This window comes from Pipistrellus kuhlii, unplaced genomic scaffold (assembly GCF_014108245.1).
Source record: "Pipistrellus kuhlii isolate mPipKuh1 unplaced genomic scaffold, mPipKuh1.p scaffold_m20_p_6, whole genome shotgun sequence".
Classification (NCBI taxonomy): Eukaryota; Metazoa; Chordata; class Mammalia; order Chiroptera; family Vespertilionidae; genus Pipistrellus; species Pipistrellus kuhlii.
Window position 1 is genome coordinate 65,642,892 of NW_023425562.1, and position 24,850 is coordinate 65,667,741.

General features: G+C 37.2%; 1 protein-coding gene across 1 annotated transcript in view; it reads left to right on the forward strand.

The window, feature by feature from the left end:
* The window catches only part of MACROD2 (mono-ADP ribosylhydrolase 2), a 1,879,699-nt gene that overhangs the window by 56,551 nt on the left and 1,798,298 nt on the right, over positions 1-24,850 (forward strand). The window contains exon 3 of the mRNA XM_045574651.1: positions 14,593-14,700. Within this exon, the coding sequence (XP_045430607.1) occupies positions 14,593-14,700 (108 nt within the window). The remainder of the gene's footprint in view (positions 1-14,592; positions 14,701-24,850) is intronic.

Sequence of the window (24,850 nt, forward strand, 5' to 3'; positions counted from 1 at the left end):
TCAAGTGTACAACATGGTGATATAGATACATACTATAAAAGGATTCCCTCCATTACCTTATCTTTTCTGAAGTCACCAAATATATGAGCACTTCTTCTCTCCTCTCTCACAGTCAAAAGCCATGTGTGTTTTTGTTTTTCTCTCACCCATATGCAAATAAAGCAGTGTGATCTTTTTAAAAAAATATATATTTTATTGATTTTTTACAGAGTGGAAGGGAAAGGAATAGAGAGTTAGAAATATCGATGAGAGAGAATCATCGATCAGCTGCCTCTTACACACATGTGCCCGCAACCAAGGTACATGCCCTTGACCGAAATCGAACCTGGGACCTTTCAGTTCGCAGGCCGACTCTCTATCCACTGAGCCAAACCGGTTTGGCAGTGTGATCTTGTAGTCTGCATCAAAAGCGTGTGTGTAACTTGGTAATTCTCTTTTAGTAATTAAAAACAAAGAAATAATCAGAGATGAGTTCAAAGATTAATGTATAAATAAAGGTTTCAGATTATGTTATTTTTAATAAAAATGGGAAATGATGTAAGTGCTCTCACAAATAAATTGATTAGATAAATTGGTATATCTATTTGATGGCAAGTTAAGGAAAGGTTGGGCTGTTGTAACAGAGACCTATCAATGATTTCATGGTTGAATGAAGATTGAACTTTATTTCTTACTAAACAGTAGGATTTTCTGGTCAGCTGGACATTCTATTCCTATGAGGTCACTTAAGATATAGATTCTTTTTATCTTATTTCTTCACCAACTCTTGGGGCATTATGGTCAGTCCACTTGTAGACACATCCATATTTTGGCTTTACTGACACTGTAATTACTAAGGTCACCAGCGATGACATAATTGTTATATCTAATGAAATGTTTTTAGTTCTCTATTACTTGTCTGTGACATTTGAAAGTGCTGGTAACATGTTTATTAAACTTCTTCCTCCATAGGCCTCTGTTTATTTCTCTCTTGTCTCTCTTTATTCTTCATGTCTCTTTCAAGTTCTTTCTCTTTGCCTTACCTATAAAGGTTGGTGTTCTCCAGTGTTCTGTATTTGCTCATTTTCATTTCATGTCTAACCATGATGATTTCAGCCAGGGCCCTTACACATGATGATGTCTCCAAAATCTGCATTTCTAGCCTGAAAACCTTTCTTTTGAGCACCAACACTTGTAAATACAGCACCTTTACTTAAATAATCTGTAGGAAGTTCAAATCTAAGATATTCAAGATGGACTTATCTTCCTTATTAAATTGGCTCTTCCATGCATTGCCTCTCATAGCCACCAAATGAGAAACCAGGAAGTCAACCTCAGCAATTTCCTATCTTTCCTCTAACACTTTATTAAATATACCTCTTGAATATTTTTGCTGGCGTATGCCATTCTCTGTATTTCCTTGGTCTTAGTCCAAATACTATTTTAAGAGTTTCTTTGGGGATCTATGTTTCTGTTTAGGTTCCCTTCCAATTCTGCTTATTGATTAAATAGGTCACTTTTATTTTTTTCCCCTACTGATATTTAGTGGAAAGCAGCTGTGTGTTTAAATTATATAACATCTGGCATAGTGTCAAATGCAATTCAGTTGTTAATAACAAAATTATACAAATGATAATACATTAAATGAAAAGAGCTTTTAAATACAGACAAAACAGGATTAGTAATTATATTAATTAATTATTACCATAATATCAAAGAATCCTGAGAGAAAATGAAATGCTTATTATTTTTGTGAAAATTCTATTATATTGTTAATAATTATTATAGCCTTAAAAGTCATGCTTTCAAAACAATGAGGATTCAAAGGTCACTTCATCTTAATTAAGATTTAGTTAACAGTTTATTTCTCCTATGTATCTTCATGTTATGAGAGTGTTAATGTATGTTTCGTTGACTTTTGTTATTACTGTAGCATTGTATTGTATTTCTACCTCATAGAATAGATCAGTATTTCTGAAGTGGCTTATTTATGATTAAAAAGAAGTGAAATAGTAACAATATGCCAGAACTCAGAATAAATGTAAATAATAAAGAGTACCAGTGTAAATATAGGATGGATTGGGACTCAAGATTTTGCATAAAAAAGAGAAAATTCACATATAAGGTACATGATTAATATCTGCAGATTTAATTTTATTAGATAGTCTTCTAATCCCTGGTGTGTGTTATGTTATGAAACTTTGTCAGTTAATAGCAGAAAACTGCTGAGGCCTTTGCAATATTTTCAAAGCATGTTAACCATTCTGATAAACCAATTACATTTTTTTTGTAAGGCAAACCAAATAATGACTCTGTTATGGGTGTGAAATTGCATTATTTTGCAACTAAAGGACAGATAGGACCTAAACAATGGATACCTCATTTAGAATTGGACTCTTTGAAATAAAAATAGGTAAATGAGACCCTGCATAGTGTGTTTTTAAGAGCATGGGCTACCTGGGTTCAAATCCCAGGCTTGTACCTAATAGCTGTATATACTTGGTCAGACCACTTTATTTCTGTATGCCTCAGCTTCTTTATCTACATAGAGGGAATACTAGTAATATGTTCCGCATAGTTTTTTTTATGAGGATTATAGCAACTAATATTTGTAAGCATTAGAACAGCATCTGGCACATAGTTTGTGCTATACAAGTATTAGTTAAATATATAAACCCAAACTAAAAATTATCTATTAGAGGGAATGCTTTTATAAAGATGAAATTATGACTCATACAAATATAAAATGAACACTTATAACATTTTATTTAACTCTGATTCAAAGGAGAATTTAAAGAACCACACATTTACAGGCAGTAAGGAACTCTGAAATGAAATTTACAAATAAATGTAAATTACCCACAGGACAATATCAGTTCCATTAAGAGGAACATAATTTATTTGCGTTTATGTGGACAAAATTGTTTTCTACAATTTATGGAAATGTAAAATAGCTCGTAGACAATGAAAGGTAGAGATCATGTTGATGGGTAAGATAGACAGGATGTCCACTAATCTCTTTCTCCCCATATCTTTCACAATTTTTTGACGTGCCAAACTATTACAAATAATTATAAATTCAATGCAAAGTTAATAATATGTTATGCTCAGAGAAGTAGAATGGAACAATTATTTTTTAAATACCACTTTTGAATGTCACATATTAAAAAAACACATAACACTTTAGTCACATTTTTCTAAGCCTTTCCATTGTGAGACCTGCATAGCCAGTTTTAGTAAGAATTCTGTTAAGTAAACTTAGGAAGAATTTTTTATACTGGCTATCTGATCATCTTCTATATCTTATCTTAAAAGTCTTCCTCATCACTCTTGACTGATTGGGGGTTCATTGTTAAGTAGAACTCCTGAAGCAGCACTCTGGATGACATTAGTGGAAGCATAAATATAAAGAGGTAATATGTAAATTGTCTCAGACACTGTATTAGTCACAACCGCTCAGGAGGAGGCTGTGTGAGCAGATTGGCAGGAGGAGTCTGCGTTCATGGTGAGGCAAACATGGATAGTGCAGGCCAGCTTGCCATGGTGGTGAGCAAGCAGGCCTGCAGAGAGAGCAGGACCTGCCAGCTTGCTGCAGTGGCAGTGACCACTCATTAGCTAAGCTCCCCTTACTCCACTTGCAGTGTTCTTGGTAACTTGGTAATAAGAATCCAAGAAGGTGATTTAGGGTTTTTCCACCACACTCCTGGAAGAAAAAATGAAGGTCCACTGCTGGAGGGGCTAAGAAATGTCATATCATGCCCTAGTCAGTTTTGCTCAGTGGATAGAGCCTCGGCCTGTGGACAACAGGGTCTGGGTTCGATTCTGATCAAGGGGATGGTTGCAGGCTCCTCCCTGGCCGGGTCACAGATCAGGGCTCATGTAGGAGGCAATCAATTGAAGTGTCCCTCCCTCTCACATTGATGTTTCTCTCTGTCTTTTCCTCTCTTTTCCACGTTCTCTAAAAATCAATGGAAAAATATCCTCAGGTGAGGATAAAAAGAAGGGAAAGAAGGAAGGAAGGAAGGAAGGAAGGAAGGAAGGAAGGAAGGAAGGAAGGAAGGAAGGAAGGAAGAAAGGAAGAAAGGAAGAAAGGAAGGAAGAAAGAAAGAAAGAAAAGTCATATCCTATGAAAGAAATATCTTGAAAATGCCTAAAGAAAGTTGTCTTTTTTTGTGTGTGTGTGGTAAAGAGACTGGAGTCGGTGTTGATGAAAACACTTTGATGGCTGCAGCAGCCAGCAGTGGCAGCAGCAGTGGTGTGATGGGAGTGGCACTTTCCTCTGATCAGCCCAGTTGCCTCCTACAGAGAGAGGCCAGGCTATGGCTTAGGCCCGCTTGCCATGGGAAGTGGGTCTAAGAGATTAGTAGGACATTTCCCCAGGGCTCCCAGATTGGAGAGTGTGTAGGTCAGGCTTAGCCCTCCACCTCCCCCCATGAATGAATTTTGTGCACTGGGCTTCTAGTTTTTAAAGAAGATTCTAAGATTCTAAGTATAGGATAAAAATCACATGATCTATATCAATAAGTGAAGAGAAGGCATTTGCCAAAATCCAGCATCCATTTTTGATAAAAACTTTTAGCAAGTGGGAATAGAGGAATTGTACCTCAACATAATATGGGCCATATATGACAGCCTACAGCCACCATTATAGGCACTCAGTGGGCCAAAACTAAAAGCATTTCCCTTAAGAACAAGAGCAAGACAGGGATCTCTTTTTTCATCACTATTATTCAACATAGTACTGGAAGTCTTAGCCACAGTGACCAGACAAAAAGGAAAAATAAAAGGCATAAAAGGAGGAAGTGAAACTGTCATTTGAAGATGACATGATATTGTACATAAAAAACCCTAAAGATTCCACCATAAAAACTAGATTTCATTAATTAATTTGGCAAAGTAGCAGGATACAAAATTAATATTCAGAAATTGATGGCATTTTTATACACCAATAATGAACTCTCAGAAAGAGAAACTGAAAAAACAATCCCATTTACCATTGCAACAACAAAAATAAGACACAAATAAACTTAACTAAGGGGTTAAAGGCTTGTACTCAGAAAACTACAGGACATTAAAAAAAAGAAATAGAGGAAGATACAAACAAATGAAAGAATATACCATGTTCATAGGAGGGAGGAATTAATATCATTAAATGTCCAAACTACCCAAAGCAATCTCTGGATTCAACATAATACATATTAAAATAACATTGGCATATTCCACACATCTAGAACAAATATTCTAAAAATTTATTTGGAACCAAAAAGGACCCAAAATAGCTGCAGCAATTTTGAGAAAGAAGAATAAAGTTGGGGGATCACAATACCAGGTACAAAGCCATTATAATCAGTGATACTGGCACAAGAACAGGCACATAGATCAATGGAACAGAACAGAGAACCAAGAAATTGACCCACGCTTTACACTCAATATTTTACAAAGGAAGCAAGAGCATGCAATAGAGTAATGACAATCTCTTCAATAAATTGTGTTGGGAAAATTGGACAGGTATTTGCAAAAAAAATAAAACTAGACCACCAACTTACACCATACACAAGAATAAACTTGAAATTGATAAAAGACTTAAATGTAAGTTATGAAACCATAAAAATCCTAGAAAAAAACATAGGCAGCAAAATCTCAGACATCTCTCATAGCAATATGTTTTCCCAGGGCTAGGAAAACAAGGAAAAAAATAAACAAATGGAACTACATCAAACTAGAAAGCTTCTAACAGCAAAATAAATCATCAGCAAAAATGAAAAATGATTCTCACTGTATGGGAGAACATATTTGCTGATGATACATCTCATGAGTTACTTTACAAAATATGTAAAGAACTCAAACAAATTAACAAAAGAAGGCAAACAATCCAATTTAAAAACTGAGCAAAGGATCTAAATAGACACTTGTCCAAAGAGGACATACAGATTGCCAGGAGACACATGAAAAAAAAATGCTCAAAGTCGCTAATTATCAGAGAGATGCAAATCAATATAACAACGAGGAATCACTTTACACCTGTAAGAATGGCTACCATCAACAAATGACAGGTGCTACCAAGGATATGGAGAAAATTGACCATAGTACACTATTGGTGGGATGCAGACTGGTGCAACCACTATGGAAAATGAAATGGAGTTTCCTCAAAAAATTAAAAATGGAACTTCCATTTGACTCAGAGATCCCACTTCTAGGAATTTATTCTAAGAATCCCAAATACCAGTAAGAAAGAATATATGCACCCTATGCTCATAGCAGAACTACTTATAATAGGTAATATTTGGAAGCAGCCCAAGTATCCATTAGTAGATGAATGGACAAAAAAGCCGTGACATATTTACATCATAAAATACTATGCAGAAGGATCTCTTGCTCTTTGAGACTGCATGGAGGGACCTGGAGAATACTATGCTAAGCAAAATAAGCCAGTCAGTGAAAGACAAATATCACATGATCTCACTCAGATGTGAAATCTAATGAACAAAATAAACTGTTGAACAAAATAGATCCAGAGACATAGAAGCATGGGTCAGACTGTCAAATCTCAGAGGGAAGGGAGGGGTGGATGGATGGATGAGTAGAGAGCAACCAAAGAACTTGTATGCCTGTATGCATAACCCACTGACACAGACAATAGGGTAGTGGAGGACTGGGATGGGAGGCAAAGGTGGGTTACAAGGGTCAATGTGAGGAAAAAGGGGTCATATGAAACACTTTCAACACAAAAATTTAAAGAAATTCAAACATAAAAATTTGTATAACCAAGGCTTTAACTGGAAAGTCATACTTGGTGTACAGAATCAGATGTTATCAGAGAGTTCTGAGGAACTAAAGCTGACTTTATAGAGCTAATGTTTACAAAGCCCTTTTGTAAATAACAGGCTTGTAATTGGTTTACAGGGTTCCCAGCCTTGCAGCTAAGTAAGGCAGGTTACTTTCTGGCAAGCCTAGGAACGTTAGGACATTTTGGGAAATGTGAGAATAGAGGAATTCACCCAGATTATAGGTATTGCAGGCTTAGTCTAGTGGTGAGTTCTTGGCTTATCTTCCTAGCCTTGAGAAGTTTTAAAAAGTCTAACCTGAAATTCTTTATTAAAAGTTCTAGAAAAGCAAACTCAAAGGAGCTAAGCCAATTACCATTCTTGCTGCATTTATGTAAATAATCAGGCCAGATTTAAAGAGACAACTTATTTTGTAAACAAGAATAAAAAGAGGGGGTGACTCTAGAGACACATTTTATGTTTCAGTGGAAAACTAACGTGTACCTCTGTGGCTTATCAAATTCAAGCTCTATTTATTGTCTTGAACATTTTGTCAATTCTAGTTTCCTCCAATATTTGGCTGCAACTGTTAAAATGTTTTGAATTTTTTTCTTTCCTCCTTCTGCTTTGGTGTCATCAAGAACTAAAACTGTCCCTTTCCTGAAGCCCTGCAAGCTGAAACTAGAGGACCTGATATAATAGTAAACCTCAAATAAATCATCACAACACATCATGTAGGGTCAACCTTCATGCCTGCTGTTGTGTGGGCTCTTCAGAAAATTCACTGGCACACCTCATGCCATCACCAAAGGCATTCAAACTGCAGAAGATGGTTCTAGACCAACATGAAGAAATATCAACTGTATGCCCTTTGGACTCATAAACTCGGTTTATAGGCAGTTCCATCCATTAATCTTTCTTTTTCTTTTCATAGACATTAACCTTACTAAATGCATGACTGCTCACATCATCTAGCCAATATCATCTGTTGCCAAGTCTCAATTGTTTCAGTTGGTTTTTAATGCACAAAAGACAACCTAATGAAAAATGGACTTACATTGATCAAAGGAAAGGAGAATGTCTCTTTTCTCCTTGAATGAGAGGAGAGACTGACAAAGACTCATAACTAAACTTTAGTGAGGTTTCACTAAATTCTTTTCTCAACTATGTCCCATCCTTGCCAGATTTGCATAGTACACTTTTAGCAAGAATCCTGCCTAATCAGTTTAGAGAGAATTCCCTATCCTTTATATCTAATCACCCTCAGTATCTAATAAAAATTCCACACCCCCACCCCTATTCCCCGGGTTATATCTGATCACCCTGGCCTTCCTATAGCAAGAGTCCTGAGTCTATTTGACCACAATTTCCCTCCATCCCCAGTGTTTCCTCTTCATAATTTTTCTTCCATTGATTCCCACTTTGTTACTTGGCTTTAAAACCCCATCTGTTCTCTCTGTGTTTGCTATTGAGCCCTTCTCTATACTGAGGTCTCTTTTCTCCTATTATAGCCATTTCTGAATAAAACCTGTTGTTTTTGTTGTTTTTTGTTTTGTTTTTTACCATTTTACTTTCTATCTCTGGTTTAAAAAAATATAATATCAATAGTATACAATCTGGAAGAACAATTACTATCATAAGTGCACACCGACAGATATTTCAACTTACAGCAATATACAAAATGTGAATTGGTGCTTTGTGCACATATAGAAGCACATGAAGGAGTGACACTTGACAGTGTTCTGTCCTATCCTATCTAATAAAAGAGAAAATGCAAATTGACTGTACCTCCACTATGCCCACAAGCCACACCCACCATCCAGTCAGGAGTGAGTATGCAAATTAACCCAACCAAGATGGCAGCAGCCATATAGCTGGAACAAGCAGGAGGCTTCGGTTTCCCTTGGTGATGGAGGAAGCCAAGCTTCCCACCCGCCCTGGTCTGCCCTGGTCTCCACTCAAGGCTACAAAGTTTCAATTATAGAAGATAAATAAATCCCAGATACCTGCTTCCAACTGGCCCTGGCCTATGCTTGGCCACCAGGGGGCATTGATGGCCTGCAAACCACCACAGGCCCATCTCCCAGGCTGCCTCACACCCCAAGGGAATTCCCACCCTGATCCAGGACACCCTTCAGGGCAAACCAGCTGACCCCCACCCATGCACCGGGCCTCTATCCTATATATTGATAATAAAAGAGTAATATGCAAATTGACTGTCACTCCAACACACAAGATGGCTGCCCCCATGTGGTCAAATATGGTTGCCCCCATGTGGACACAAGATGGCTGCCACAAGGGAGGGCAGTTGGGAGGGACCAGGCCTGCAAGGGAGGGCAGTTGGGGACAATCAAGCCTGCAGGAGAGGGCAGTTAGGGGTGACCAGGATGGCAGAAGAGGGAAGTTAGGGGCAACTGGGCCTGCAGGGAAGGGCAATTGGGGGGGAACCAGGGCTGTGGGACAGGGCATTTATGGGTGATTGGGTCATCAAGGGAGGGCAGTTGGGAGAACCAGGCCCACAGGGGAGGGCAGTTAGGGGCAATTAGGTTGGCAGGGGAGTGGTTAGGGGGGTGATCTGACTGGCAGGCAGAAGTAGTTAGGGGAAATCCAGAAGGCAGGTAGGTGAGCAGTTGGGAGCCAGCAGTCTTGGATTGTGAGATGGATGTCCAACTGCCCATTTAGGCCCGATACTACTGGGATTGGGCCTACAAGGACAGTCAGATATCCCTCGAGGGGTCCAAGATTGGAGAGGGTGCAGGCTGTGCTGAGGGATTAACCCTCCCACCACCCCTCCATGCATGAATTTCATGCACCGGGCCTCTATTCCTATATAATGAAGAGCTAATATGCAAATGGTCATCACACCCTCATGCCATATTACCATAATATCTCAGACATTCAACACTAGGGAGAGAGGAATGGGGACCAGCCAGGCAAAAACGAGATCTTGAGAGAGGAATTGGGACCAGCCAGGCTGTGGCTTGGGAGAGGGACAAACTGCCTGCCCCATGGTCCCGTTGGCACATGAACCTGCTGTCCAGGAGAGGGACAAGCCGCCTGCCATGTGGTCCCAGGCACCAGAGACTGCCCCTGCACCTGCACTTGAACCTGCAGCTTGGCTGGGGAGAAGGAAAAACTGCATGCCCTGTGGTCCTGGGTGCACCAGCGCCTGCTGCCCACCCACAGTCCCCTGCACCTGTGGCCAGCCCAGATGAAGCCAGCCCGGGTCCTGGGAGCCTTCAGCGGGCCAGAGGGAGGGAAGCCCAGTCCCTGTGACCGGCTGGAGGAGGGAATCCTGGGTCCTGGATGCGGGGTGAGCTAGAGGGATCAGGCTAGTAGGGGAGCAGTTAGGGGCAATCAGGCAGGCAGTTAGAGGGGTTCGGGTGATCAGGCAGGCAGGCAAGCAAGCAGTTAGGAGCTAGTGTGAGAGACAGTCGGACATCCCCCGAGGGGTCCTGGTTTGGAGAGAGTGCAGGTCAGGGTAAGGGACCCCTACTGCCATAAATGAATTTCATGCATCGGGTCTCTAGTGTATTCATGAAAACCCAGGATATGGAAAAGATAGATTGGATCAGTGCCGATAGAACACAGTTGTGTGAAAAAGGAGTGCATTGTTGTTCAAATAAAATAAGTGACCTCTAGTGTTAATTTACATTGTTGTATTTACAGAAAATAGTTGGTGGTCAAAATGATGCCATTTGGTTTTAGTTTATTGTTGAAGGAAATGCTGATAATTATTAATATTATTAATTGTAGTTTTTGAGTACATTTCTGCCTTTTTGATAGATCATGTGAGGAACTGGGCAGCAAGTATAAGTCTGGCTATGAGGAAAAAAAATGCTCATGTGAATTTTTAAAATGAGAGAGATAAAAATATTTCATGTTGTTGATAATTCTAATAAGATCAGTTTGAGTAACTGCCAGAGCAGTATATTTATTCAATATATTCAACTGCTTGAACCTTTATTTAGGCTCTAAATATTCCTTTTTTTTTATTTAAGTTTTCAGATGAGAAATTAGGATTTCTTTTAAGAAAACTGGACTGTAGTACAGATGGTTTAAACTTTGAGGCTTTCCAATGCTGTTATTTAAATTTTGTAGAAAGAAATACATTGTTTATTGTCACATATGTTTAAAAATCACATTACATGCAATATTACATACCTACATATGCTTCATGAAACTAAATGCAACTAGAAACCTTGGCCAGGAAGCCCAGTTGGTTAGAGTGTCATCCTGAATAGGCCAAGGTCTTGGGTTCGATCCCCAGTCAGGGTGATACCATTGTATTTAGCTAGTTATTAATAATTGGAAAGAAACAAAAGGGAGGCCAGACTTTATAAACATGGCCATCTGGGTAACTTCACCAGGAAGCTACAATTTCATTCTCTCTAGGGAAGCACCAGTCCCTGGAGATCACTGGGGAAGGGGAAAGATGGACACTTGCTCAGTAAAGTTGGGGTGATGTAAGGAAGGTGCCTCTTAGTCTAATCTGGGACAGAAATCATTCGTCACTGCAAGCCTCCAAAAATTTGGGAATATGTAACCTCCCAGACAAAGGAGCGTTCCCTCTCTCTCTCTCTCTCTCTCTCTCTCTCTCTAAAATATATATTTTATTGATTTTGTACAGAGAGGAAGGGAGAGAGATAGAGAGTTAGAAACATCGATGAGAGAGAGTCATCAATCAGCTGCCTCTTGTACATCCCCTACTGGGGATATGCCCGCAACCAAGGTACATGCCCTTAACCGGAATCGAACCCGGGACCCTTCAGTTTCCAAGCCGACGCTCTATCCATTGAGCCAAACCGGTTTCAGTTCTCTCTCTCTCTCTCTCTCTCTCTCTCTCTCGCTCTCGCTCTCGCTCTCGCTCTCGCTCTCGCTCTCGCTCTCGCTCTCGCTCTCGCTCTCGCTCTCGCTCTCGCTCTCGCTCTCGCTCTCGCTCTCGCTCTCGCTCTCGCTCTCGCTCTCGCTCTCGACTCTCTGTTCATCTGGCATTGCTCCTGCCCATGTTCCCTCAATAGCCATCTGGTCCTGGAGGGACTACAGTGGTGCCTCACACAACGAACTTAATTCGTTCCAGGAGCAAGTTTGTTATGCGAAAAGTTTGTTATGTGAAACGCGTTTTCCCATAACAATACATGTTAAAAAAATAATTCGTTCTGTAGCATAAAAAAAGATGACATAAAAAAAGATAAATTGTTTGTTATTATTTTTATTTAGATACATCTAAAAACATAATTTTTTAAAAAAAAAACACATTTTTTTAATTTTAAGACAGACTAAGTAGAGTCTACCGAATCTTGCACATCTTCATCCATTTTCTGCTTTTTGGCCGATGGTTTCATGAAAAACCTGTCCAAAGTCGTTTGTTTTTCTCTTTTCTCCAACATCTGCCAGAAATAACGGACAAGAGTATCCGAGTAAAGATCGTTGATCCTGTTTGCTTCAGCTGAATCCGGATAGTGGGCATTGGTAAACTCCTGAACTGCTTTCCATTTGACCAGGATGTTCTTGATGTCAGCAGTTGGGATTGGTTGATTGTTTGATTGTTGCTCCTTGTTATCAGATGACGCTTCCCTTTGAGCATTGTCCTGTTTCATTTCAACAGAAATCACCTTCCTGCTTTTTTTAGAAGCCATGATATAAAAAAAATATTGAGTTTAACTTAAAAGGACGACTGCCGTGATACGTGCGTGATTTAATTCGTAATGAAGAACGATTGCCGCGATACGTGCTTAAGTTAAGCGCAGTGACTAACGACTGCCTGCAGTGCCTGCGCGGAAGGATGCAATACATCGGCAGCGATCGTGGAAGCTCGGGCGAAGCAGTCGTGGAAGCTCGGGCAAAGCGGTCGTGGAAGTTCGTGCGACTTCGTTGTGTGAAACGAAGTTCGTTGTATGAATCATGAAATGAAGTTCGTTGTGTGCAGCGTTCGCTGTGCGAGGCGTTCTTTATGCGAGGCACCACTGTATTTGAATCTAGACATTTAAAGACCTCTCAGTGAATTGAGGTTCAGAATGCAATGGACTGATGGACTATAGCTAGGAATAGAAACTAAGCTAGTCTGATGCTGGATTAGGCTATGAAGACATGGAATGGAAATTCTGGACATTTAGGCTTTAATCCTAGCTCTACTGAAAGCAAAATGAGACTTTTTCTTTGGTGGGACAGAGTGAAACAGGACCTTGGAAACTAAGGGGTTTGATCACACAGAAATAAAGCTTTTAACAATATTTTCTTCTCCTATATGAATCTGAGAAAATTCTTTTTCTCACGACATCGCAAGAAGCTCACTTCCAGCAACAACAAATGGAGACAGAAAGCTCCCACCAATAACAAGGACACATACAAGATTCTCCCATGAATGCAAAAATAAGTGGAATAACAAATTATTGTTTCTATATTTTCTCTCTGTCTCTATCTCTTCCTCCCTCCTCTTCCTCTCTCTCTCTTAAAAAAAATGCAACTAGAGGATGGATTAGTAATCCTTAACTCTTTCACCCAAGTTTAAACAATTAACCTTCCACTTTCATTTAGGAGATGCTTTTCAAATTAATGCCTGATGGAATTTTGAACCTCATTTCACCGAGAGGTCTTTAAATGTCTAGATTCAAATAGTCCAAATATCCAGAAATTTTTGTCAAAGCCAGCAAGTATTTATTGTCACCCAACAATCTTTAATTGGAAATAGGTCTTTTTAATTTGGTAAAAAGTAGTAAGAATTGAAATTGATTGGATGTGGAATTCAAGGTCTTCTGGCTCAAAGTCTTTGAGCCAGTCACTGGCAGCTTGGTAAGAGCACAAAAAGTCTTCACTGATAAGGAATAGTAATGACAACAACAATAATAAATATATTGATACTTGATTGAAAACAATTTTTTCTTTGGTTACTGGGGCCCAAAGACAATTCAAGTGACATAACCTGTCACATCTAATCACTCAGATATCTCAAATTGTATGCTCATCTGAGAGTATCATAGTGAATTAATAGCATTATCATCTCCATTGAAAGATTTGCACAAATCATGAATATTTTAAAAAATTGGAGTCCATAAATCAGTTTTTTGAGAGATATCCTAAAAAGCTTTTAAAGCATAACATTTCATTTTATTTTAATTTCATATAGCTTTGTTTAATATGTCTTAACTACTATTTGTTTAAAAGAAAATGCAGGTTATATTTCTCTAAAACATTTTAAAATGTCAGCTTTTAGAATGTGATTTTTAACTTTTAATTATACTACCTTGCTGGATGTTGTGTGCAGGACAGAGCTATTTCTCTTTTAAATCTAGCAGTGCCTTCTAGAGTCAAAGGTTAATATAATTTAAGAAATGAGTAGTTTTACACATTCAAATATTCTTAATCCATTTCATTCTGAGAGATGGCTTGTTAGAAGTAGCAAAGAGCTGAACCTAAATGTTTTTGTTCTAAGTAAATATTATTTTCAATAATGTCTTTTAGGTAACTGAACAAAATAGAAATAAACTAATTCACTGTAAAAATTATTTTGTCTTGGTATTTGTGCATATTTTTCATATCTCCTTGTAAAACTGGTGATACATAATTTTATTTCAAAATTGACATTTTAATAACAATAATAAACATTGATTTTTTGGTTGACCAATATAACATGCCTACATTTATTGAGTGCTTATTATATACATGATACCACATTTGTATTTAGGAATATACAATATGTGGAAAATAAGCCACACCCCTGATAACTTACACATTTATTTTCACTTGTCTAATATATTAGAGTGTGACTCATATTGGCTTTCTATCAAAATTGTATTTATTAGATTAATTAAGAATATTACTATTAATGTATATTTCTTTTTTATTACAGAAGAAAATACTCAGGAAACATCACAAGTGAAGAAAAATTTGAGTGAAAAAGTTTCTCTCTATAGAGGTGACATCACATTGCTAGAGGTAGATGCTATAGTCAATGCGGGTGAGTAGTTGATTTTTTTAAAAATGTATTTGTTATACAAGTATTTATTATTTAAAATATATTTTTTTAAAACAGGAATATTAGTATTGTAGAAAAAGATATTGTTTCTGGTATAGAAATGTCATATGTATTTTTCTGCTTAAGGATTTATTTTTGTGTATGTGCTATAGTTAATGTGCTGACTCTACATAGTTGAGAAGAGGATACTGGAGCAATGGAAAGGTAACCGATTTCACAGAAAGTTCTTTGGAAAGAAATTTAGCAGCTGTATTACTGCTGGTTTTATGCTTGAGGTAACAATTGGCCAACATAAAAACAAGTTTATTAAGCTTTTAAACAAATAATAGGTTATAAAGACATGATTGAATTATACTATACAAAAATAAATGTAAAAAAGTTTTTTCTATGATTTCCAAGCCTCAGTTATTTGGTTTCAACTTTTCATGTTAGTCATGAATGATTTATTTTACTTTAATAATCAATTACCTAAGACATTTTCACATTTGAACACTGAAAAATAACAGTGTTATACTAGTATATGGTGGTCTGGATCTCCCATGTATTTTATTATGCGACTATATATTGAGAAATATGTAAAAGTTGTGTGTCCTTAAAAATATATGTTGGCTTTATTTAAAAAGATGATTTCAATAAGAGAAGAGGACTATTGCAATCAGAGAAGGATGACTATTGCAATAGGAAGAACCACTTCAACTCTGAGGTCTATAAACACTTTAAAGGTCAAGCAAAATAGTCCCCACCACCACCACCACCAAGAGAAGAATGAATAGGCTAAATAGGCTAAAAATAATTGGGTGTGGAGCAAGGGGGTAAATTTGTAGCATGATCAGACAGTGGATCAGGCAATGTTTTCCCCTGAGGTCAACTGATTCTTGAGAGGGTTCATCAAGGAGGGGCTGTTCACCTTCCATTTTCAAGAGTGGGTCAAAACTCAAAGGACTAAACCTGACTAAAATTTGATCAAGTCTAGGCATTGATGGGGATATCCAGAATGGTTGATGGGGACAAATAGTTCAGCTAATCATTTATGAGTTAAAGAATGGAAATTTATAGAGTCTATGCCTTGGTTTTGTCATGGGTCACAGGGGGTTGTCCATGAGTTTATCTAAGTTATATAAGAAAGAGTCTGTGTGTGAGTGGGGGGGTGTCAATTTCTTGAATGTTCCTGTTTTCCAGGGATACAGGATTCAGGTAAAGTTCAAGTTTGTCTTAAGGTTCTCTCTGATAATGAATAAATTCACACAGTATAGTAGGAACATGCCTCGATAGGTAAATAAAAGGGTGTCATGAAGAACTGTAACATTGTTCATCATACAGCGTGGTTCTGGCAGCTTAGCAGGAAGTCTGGAAGCCTAGCCAACTTATTCTTCCCTCAGAGTTGGCTGTCAGTCACTTGTACTGTATCTGCTTTGCCATGATTAGAGCTCAGTTTTTCACTTTCTCTTCTTCTGATACCTCTGTACTTTCTTTCTCATCTGCTTCCTCTCTAAAGAGAAAGGATCTTTCTGGTGATTTATGAATCACTTCCTTTGGATAGAATTCCATCTTCAGATTATCTTGCAGGTTACATGTCTCCCTTATATCTAGTCTTCATAGATTGTTCATTTGTTGTCTGGGTATCAAGATGCCTTTCCCTGGTCTGTGGGGCCTCTGGAGGAGACAGGTCCTTGGAAGGCCTCATAAACTCTTCTTCAGTACAAAGGTTTAATCAGATACCACTGTAGTCATTAAGTTGTCAGTGATTTATTATGTTATTAATTATATAAATGTGAGCTTTAATTTAAAAATATTTATCTATTTTTAAAAACTTACTGTGGTGACATTGGTTAATAAGATTAGATAGGTTTCCCCATCAGCTGGAGGGCTCAGTTTGTTGGAGCATCATTTTTTATACCATAAAGGTTGTGGGTGTGATTCCTGATTAGGGCACATACCTAGGTTGTGCGTTTGATCCCATTGGGGATGCATATGAGAGGCAACCAGTTGATGTTTCTCTCTCTCACTTTCTCTTTCCTCTTTCCTCTCTCTAAAAATTAATAAACATATCTTTGAGTGAGGATTAAAAATCTATAGGTATCAAGTATACAGTTCTATGGTACATCATTTGCATATTGTGTTTACCACCCAAAATATTTTTCTGTTACCATATATTTGATTCCCTTTACCCTTTAATATTCATCCACTTCCCTCTTGTAACTGCCATGTTGTTATCTGTGTCTATGTGTTTTTGTTTGTTCATTTGTTTCTTTCAGTTTCAGATCCCACATAAGAGTAAAATCATATGGTTCTTGACTTTTTCTTATTTCTTTGTTTTCCTTTTAATTGAATATATTGGGGTGACACTTGTTAACAAATATTAAATAAATATACAGTTTCAGTTGCACTCTTTTACATCATCTGTACATTGTATTGTATATTTACTATCCCAAATTAAGTCTCTGTTCATAACCATTTTCTGTCTGACTTATTTCACTTAGTATGATAGTCTCAAGATCTTTAAAAACTCGTGTGTGTGTGTGTGTGTGTGTATACAACCAACTTTCTATATATTCTTGTAATTTTTAGCCATTGATTCTAATTTTTTTCTGTGAAGCACAACTGATTACATGTAGTTTCTTCTTAAATACCTGAAGACCACTTTTCATGAGTTGTCTCTTATTATTGCATAATATTGAATTGCCATGTTAGCACACTTAATAATAGCAGTAATTCTTGTGTTTTGTTAAATATAAACCTATTTATCTCCCTCTTGAGACTGCAGACTGGTATCTTTCCACTTTTATGTTTCTTCCTATAGCAATATCCTGCTCTTATGTTCTTAATAAACACTTGATATTGTTGAAATGAACTATAAGCAATTGAATTTGTAGCACTTCTGACTAATAGCACATTCAGCACGGGGGGCTTGATACAATGAACAGATTGGCTCTGATTTTTAAAAAATGATTTATAAATAATAAAAAATACTTTTTACTAGTATTTTTTATTGAAATAAAATAAAATGGTGTGAAACAGGAAAACATCACTAATATGAAAACATTTCATCACTACTTCGATTCTTTGTCATGGCCTATAAAGTATGTGTAATATTTTGTAGTTGACACAAACCTAGTGTACAATGTTTTAATGAATCAATATGAAGCCAGGAAGCAACTTTCACTCTGTCCCAAAAACCATTTGGCACGTTTTAGCTCATCTCTCTGGCTGTGATGATTATAATTTGGCCATGTTCTGTATCTCACAAGGAAACCTCATCAGGGTAGATGGAAAAGAGATGCCAAATGTACAGTGTAATGACTATTTATAGCTTTCTGCTGTGCAGTTTGTCTGCCTAGTGTGTAGGGAAAGGAACAGCTGTTAACCTTCCCAGTGAACAAGATAACATGGCAGGAGACCTATGGGCTGCCTCTAGTGAAAAGGAAAGAGAGGCAGTGTCTATAGCCAACATGCCAGAGCAGCCCAGTCATCACTTCTATCCAACTCCCAATGTTCTCTTTCCATGTCCATATTAGTACATTGGAATGCCTGGGCTCAGTTGCCATGAATCAAATGATTCAGTGTCTTAATATTTTCCTAATAAAATGTTTTGAATTTCCTTAAATTTCTTTACATATGATGCAGATGAGCCTTTTATATATTATATTCTTCTCTGTAGGAAACAATGCATATTCGATACATTTTAATGAAACATTTTGTAGGCAGTAGGGTACACAGGACAGTAGCACAAGTTCAAATTAAGGTTCTTGTACCAATAGCCATCTTTTGTTTGCTTAAACTTTTATGTTGAAATAATTATAGGAAATTATAAAAATAGTACAAAGAATCCTTTCTACCTTTCACCTTCACCTGTATAAACCTTCTCCCAAGGTGATATCATCCTATGCAATCCTATACAATAAAAGGCTAATATGAAAATTGTTCCCTTGACTGGGAGTTTGACCAGGGAGTGGGACCAGCTAGCCAACCACCTGTGGCCCCTCCCCCTGGCCAGCCCTGCCCACCTTGATCTGGGTGGCACCTGCTGGCCAACCTCCCATGTCCCCTCCCCCCAACTGGCATGGCCCAACTAGTCTTAATTGGGGTAGGCCAGCCGGATCCCACCCATGCATGAATTCATGCACTGGGCCTCTAGTATAACTATAATACAATATCGAAACCAGGAAATTGACATTGATACATTACTATTAACTAGTCTATAGACGTTATTTACTTTTTACCATTGTTAACTTGCACTCATGTGTGTGTATGTGTAGTTTTGTTCCAGGTATAGATTCTCATTCTCTCTCAGGCTATCCCTTTGTAGTATCATCCACCTCTCTATCCTTCTCCAGTTCTTTATCTCTATAATTTTGCCATTTTGAGAAAGTTATATAAATGGAATTAGATAGCTTGTAAATTTATGAGATTGAATTTTTACTAAGCATAAAGCCCTTGAGGTCCATTCAGAATGTGACATGTATCAGTAGTTCATTCCTTTTTATTCTGAGTAGTAGTCCATTGCATGGGTATACCAAAGTTTGTTCAGCCATTCACCAATTGGAGGATATTTGGTTCTCTTCAGTGTTTTGCAATAACTAATAGAGCTGCTATAAAGATTCATACAGACAGGTTTTTTAATGTAGTTGCATATAGGATGATCTGTTTACTGTGACTAGGTCCTTGTATTATTTTGCACTAAGCCTGTTGATCAAAGAATTTTGTTCTTTGCTGGAACTTGGGAGAGAATACATCATTCTAATTTATAGTTCAGAGTTATATTTTTGGAGACAATTTCACCTGTACCACAATCACAGAAAAATATTTTGAAGGAGATATAATTTTTATTCACTGTGAATTATAGGCTGAGTAATGAAAAAATGGTTAACTTTCCAATTCTAATGGGCTGGCTTTGGCTAAAGATTAATTCAATTTGCCATAAAAAGAATTTTAAAGTGGATAGTAAAGAAGGATGATTTGTTTATTTAATTATTCCTGTACCTACTCTAATATGCCAAGGACAGGTATATTTACATTGTGTGAATCATAGGTCATATAGTGATATTTTAATGAATGCATAAGATATATTATGACAAATCATTTTATAGCATTTAATAGTGAACAATCCATCTTAAGGCTTGTGTAAGTGAAGAAATACTAAAGTGAAAAATGTAAATGTTGTTTTCCTATAGCTGAGGATGAGAAATTAGGGTTCTTTTATGTAGTTTTTTATTGGAATTATATAAATGTAATACGTTTTCCTCTCATAGATAGCAGCACTTAGGAATAAATAAACTATCATACTATGAAAGTACTCCTACTCCTATTACTAATATTACTATTACAACTCTTCTTTGGGGAAGATCAAAACCAGTTTTAGGAATGACAGTCTCAAAGCTACATTTGGGAAAAAAGGCAGCCAGGAAAAAACATCATAAGGTTTCTTTCCACATGTGAGATTCATAGAAAGTCTCTCAATTTGCAGAAATATATATAAAAATAATCTTGTAATGTAGTGTTTTTTATTTAATTTAAAATTTATTTATTTTTATTGTTGACACTATTATAGCTAGCTCCCATTTTCTCCAAACTTTACCCACTTCCCCTAGTCCCTGCCACTCCTCCCCTGGCTTTCACCATTCTGTTGTCTGTGCCTATGGGCTATGTATATATTCTTTGACTGCTCTCTTCACCTTCTTTTATTCAATACCCTTTCACTTCTCCCCTCTGACCCCTGTCAGACTGTTCTATGTATACATGATTCTGGTTCTGTTTTATTCATCAGTTTATTTTGTTCATTAGATTCCACTTACTCGTGAGATCATATGGTATTTATCTTTCTCTGATTGGCTTATTTTGCTTAGCATATAATCTGCAGGTAAATCCATGCTGTAGCAGTGGGTAAGAGTTCTTTCTCTATAGCCACATAGTATCGATATTCTATTGTGTAAATGTACCATAGCTTTTTTTATCCATTCCTCTATTGATGGTAACTTGAGCTGGTTTCAGATCTTGGCTATTGTATTATAAATAAAGCTGATATGAACATAAGGGTGTAACTATTCTTTCTATTGGTGTTTTGGGATTCTTAGGATGTATTCCTAGAAGTGGGGTCACTGTGTCAAAGGGTACTTCCATTTTAAATATTTTGAGCAATCTCCATACTGCTTTCTATAGTGGCTGCACCATTTTGCATTCCCACAAAAAGTGCACATGGTTTTCTTTGTATCTGCATCTCATTAGCACTTGTTGTTTGTTTATTTACTAAATTATTTGTCTTCCTGTTATTGAGTTGTATAAATTCTTCATATATTTTGGAAATGAACCCCTTTTCAGCTGTATTATTGGCAAATATGTTCTCTCATGTAGTGGGTTCCCTTTCATTTTGTTAATGGTTCATTTTGCTATGAAGAAGCTCTCTAGTTTGATGTAGTCCCATTTGTTTATTTTTTCCTTTGTTTCCTTTGCCCTAGGAGATATATGGGTAACAATATTATTATGCAAGATGTCTGAGATTTTTAAAAAAATATATTTTATTGATTTTGTACAGAGAGGAAGGGAGAGAGATAGAGAGTCAGAAACATCGATGAGAGAGAGTCATCGATCAGCTGCCTCTTGCACACCCCCTACTGGGGATATGCCCGCAACCAAGGTACATGCCCTTGACTGGAATCGAACCCGGGACCCTTCAGTCCCCAAGCCGACGCTCTATCCATTGAGCGAAACCGGTCCCGGCGGGATGACTGAGATTTTATTGCCTATGTTTTCTTCTAGGATTTTTATGGTTTTATGATTTATAGTTAATTCTTCAATCATTTTGGGTTTATTCTTGTGTATGCTGTAAGTTGGTGGTCTAATTTCATTTTTTTTTGCATGTACCTGTCCAATTTTCCCATCATTTCTTTCTTTTTTCTTTTTTTAAAATATATTTTATTGATTTTTTACAGAGAGGAAGAGAGAGGGATAGAGAGCTAGAAACATTAATGAGAGAGATTCATCAATCAGCTGCCTCCTGCACACCCCCGATTGGGGATGTGCCTGCAACCAAGGTACGTGCCCTTGACCGGAATCGAACCCAGGACCTTTCGGTCCGCAGGCCGAAGCTCTATCCACTGAGCCAAACCGGTTTTGGCCCAACATCATTTCTTGATGAAACTGTTTTTACTCCATTATATGCTCTTGCCTTCTTTGTCAAATATTAATTATTCATAAAGTTGCCAGTTGATCTCTGGGCTCTCTGTTCTGTCCCATTGGTCTATATATCTGTTCTGTGCCAGTACCAGATTGCTTTGATTACAATGCCTTTAGAGTATAGTTTGATATCCAGTATTATTATCCCTCTAATTTTGCTCTTCTCTTTTAAGATTGCTGAGGCTATTCAGCGTCTTTTTTTGATTCTATATAAACCTGGAATATGCCAATGGTATTTAATTAATAGGAATTGCATTGAATCTATAGATTGCTTTAGGTAGTATGGACTTTTTATTTTGTTAATTCTTTCAATCCATGAACAGTACCTTCCTCTTGTTTGTATTTCCTCTATTTCTTTTTTTCAATGTTCTATAGTTTTCTGAGTACTGGTCATTTTCTTCCTTAGTTAAGTTTATTCACAGGTACTTTATTTTTTGTTGTTGCAATAGTAAGTGGGATTGCTCTCTTAGTTACTTTTTTTGTTAGTTCATTATCAATAATAATAAAAGCAAAACATGCTAATTAGACCGGACTAATTAGTAACAATTAGAAAGGACAAAGCTGGGGCTGTGAGGGAAGCCTGGGTCCCAGGTGCCAGAGGAAAGCCAGTGCCAGCAGCTAGGGGAAGGAAGGCCTACTTTTGCATGAATTTCATGCATTGGGCCTCTAGTTGGTATATAAAAATGCCCATAATTTCTGGGTATTAATTTTGTATCCTGCTACAGTTTTACTTCTTTTTTTTCTCTCCCCAATTTGAATGCCTTTTATTTATCCCTCTTGTCTGATTACATTGGCTAGGACTTCCAGTACTATGTTGACTAGGAGTGGTGAAAGCAGACATACCTGTCTTGTTCCTCACTTCAAGAGAAACACTTTTAGTTTTTGCCCATTAGGTATGATGTTGGCTGTAGGTTTGTCATATATGGCATTTATTATGTGGAGATATGATCCCTATATTTGTATTTTGCTGAGAGTTTTTATCATAAAAGGGTGCTGGATTTTATCAAATGATTTTTCTGCATCTAGTGACATGATCATATGATTTTATCTTTCATTTTGTTTATGTGATATATCACATTCATTGATTTGTTAATATTTTATTAGTCTAGCATCTCCAGAATAAATCCTACTTGATCATGGTGTATGATCTTTTTAATGTATTATTGGGTCTGGTTTGCTAATATTGTGTTGAGAATTTTAGCATCTATGTTCATCAGGGATATTGGCCTATAATTATTTTTCTTTGCACTGTTTTTATCTGGTTTTGGAATTAGGATAATGCAGCCCTTGTAAAAGAGCTTGAAATCTTCCCTACTTTTAAATTTTTTGGAATAGTTTGAAGCAGATAGGTGTTAACTCTTTAAATGTTTGTGTAAAATTTGCCTATGAAGCCATCCAATCCAGGACTTTGGTTTGCTGGGAGTTTTTATTTATTATTATTTTACTACTGCTTCAATTTCATTAGTTATTGGTCTATTCAGGTTTTCAGATTCTTTCTGATTTACTTTTGGAAGACTGTGTGTTTCTAGGAATTTGTTCATTTCATCTAGGTCGTCCAATTTGTTGGCATATGGTAGTTCCTAGTATTTTGTTGCTATGTTTTGTATTTCTGTGATGTCAGTTGTTACTTCTCCTCCTTTATTTCTGATTTTATTTATTTGGGCTCTTTATCTTTGTTTCTTGATGACTCTGGCTAAAGTTTCATCAATCTTGTTTATCTTTTCATAGAATCAGCTCTTAATTTATATTTATTTATTTATTTATTTAATATATTTTATTTATTTTTTTTCAGAGAGGAAGAGAGAGGGATAGAGAGTTAGAAACATCGATGAGAGAGAATCATGGATCAGCTGCCTCTTGCACACCCCCCACTGGAGATGTGCCCGCAACCAAGGTACATGCCCTTAACCAGAATCAAACCTGGGACCTTACAGTCTGCAGGCAGACACTCCATCCACTGAGCCAAACTGGTTTTGGCTTAATTTATTTTTGTACAGTATTGTGTTTTTAGTCTATGTTACTTATTTATTTCACTCTGATTTTTTAATGCCTTTTTTGTTTAATTTTTATTGATTTCAGAGAAAGGAAGAAGGTAGAAACATCAGTGATGAGAGAGAACTATCCATTGACTTCTTCTTGCACACCCCCTGCTGGGGATCAGGCTCACAAACTAGGCATGTGCCCTGCCTGGGGATTGGACCGTTTTCATTCATAGGTTGATACTCAACCACTGAGCCACACTGGTCAGGCTTACTCTGTTATTTATTATTTCTTTCTACTTACTCTGGGCTTTGCTTGTTATTCTTTTTCTAGTTCTTTAAGCTGCCTTAAAGTTTGGTTATTTGAGGTTTTTCTGGTTTCTTGCTATAGCCCCAGCCTATGTTGGTGACTCCTCACCAGGGCTTAAAATCCACGATGGGGTGAGCAGAATTCCAGAGGGCTGGGAGAGTGGGATACTGGAGGGTAGAGGTAGTGGCTTTTTCCTAGGCTGATGCCACTTGGTGAGGGTTATTCTAAGAAAAATACCTGCCATAGTATCAGAAGTTGGACTAAGCCTCTCAGTGCCACTTTCCATGTAGACTGGGCCGATAGGAATGAGACTGTAGAGGAGGGAACCAGTCCTCTGGGATGGTAAGAAGCTGTTCTTGTATTAAGATGAGGAGATTGGGAAAGTCATTTATAATTCTGGTGGTAGTTAACAATAAATACAAAAACTGTCTGCCGTAGTTTCATTTTTATAATTGAATGAATTATCAGAAGTCAGTTCTGGTAAATCTAATTAAAAGTTGACCTTTATAATGATGGTAGATGACATTTCATGAGGCCCATGGGCTATCTACCTTATGTATATCTAATTTAGATTTCTCAATTCTTTTTTACTTAAATAATTTAAAAAATTATACAGTAAAATTGAAGAATTTTTGCTGCATACTTCTAATTTTAACTAAAGGGAATGTATATG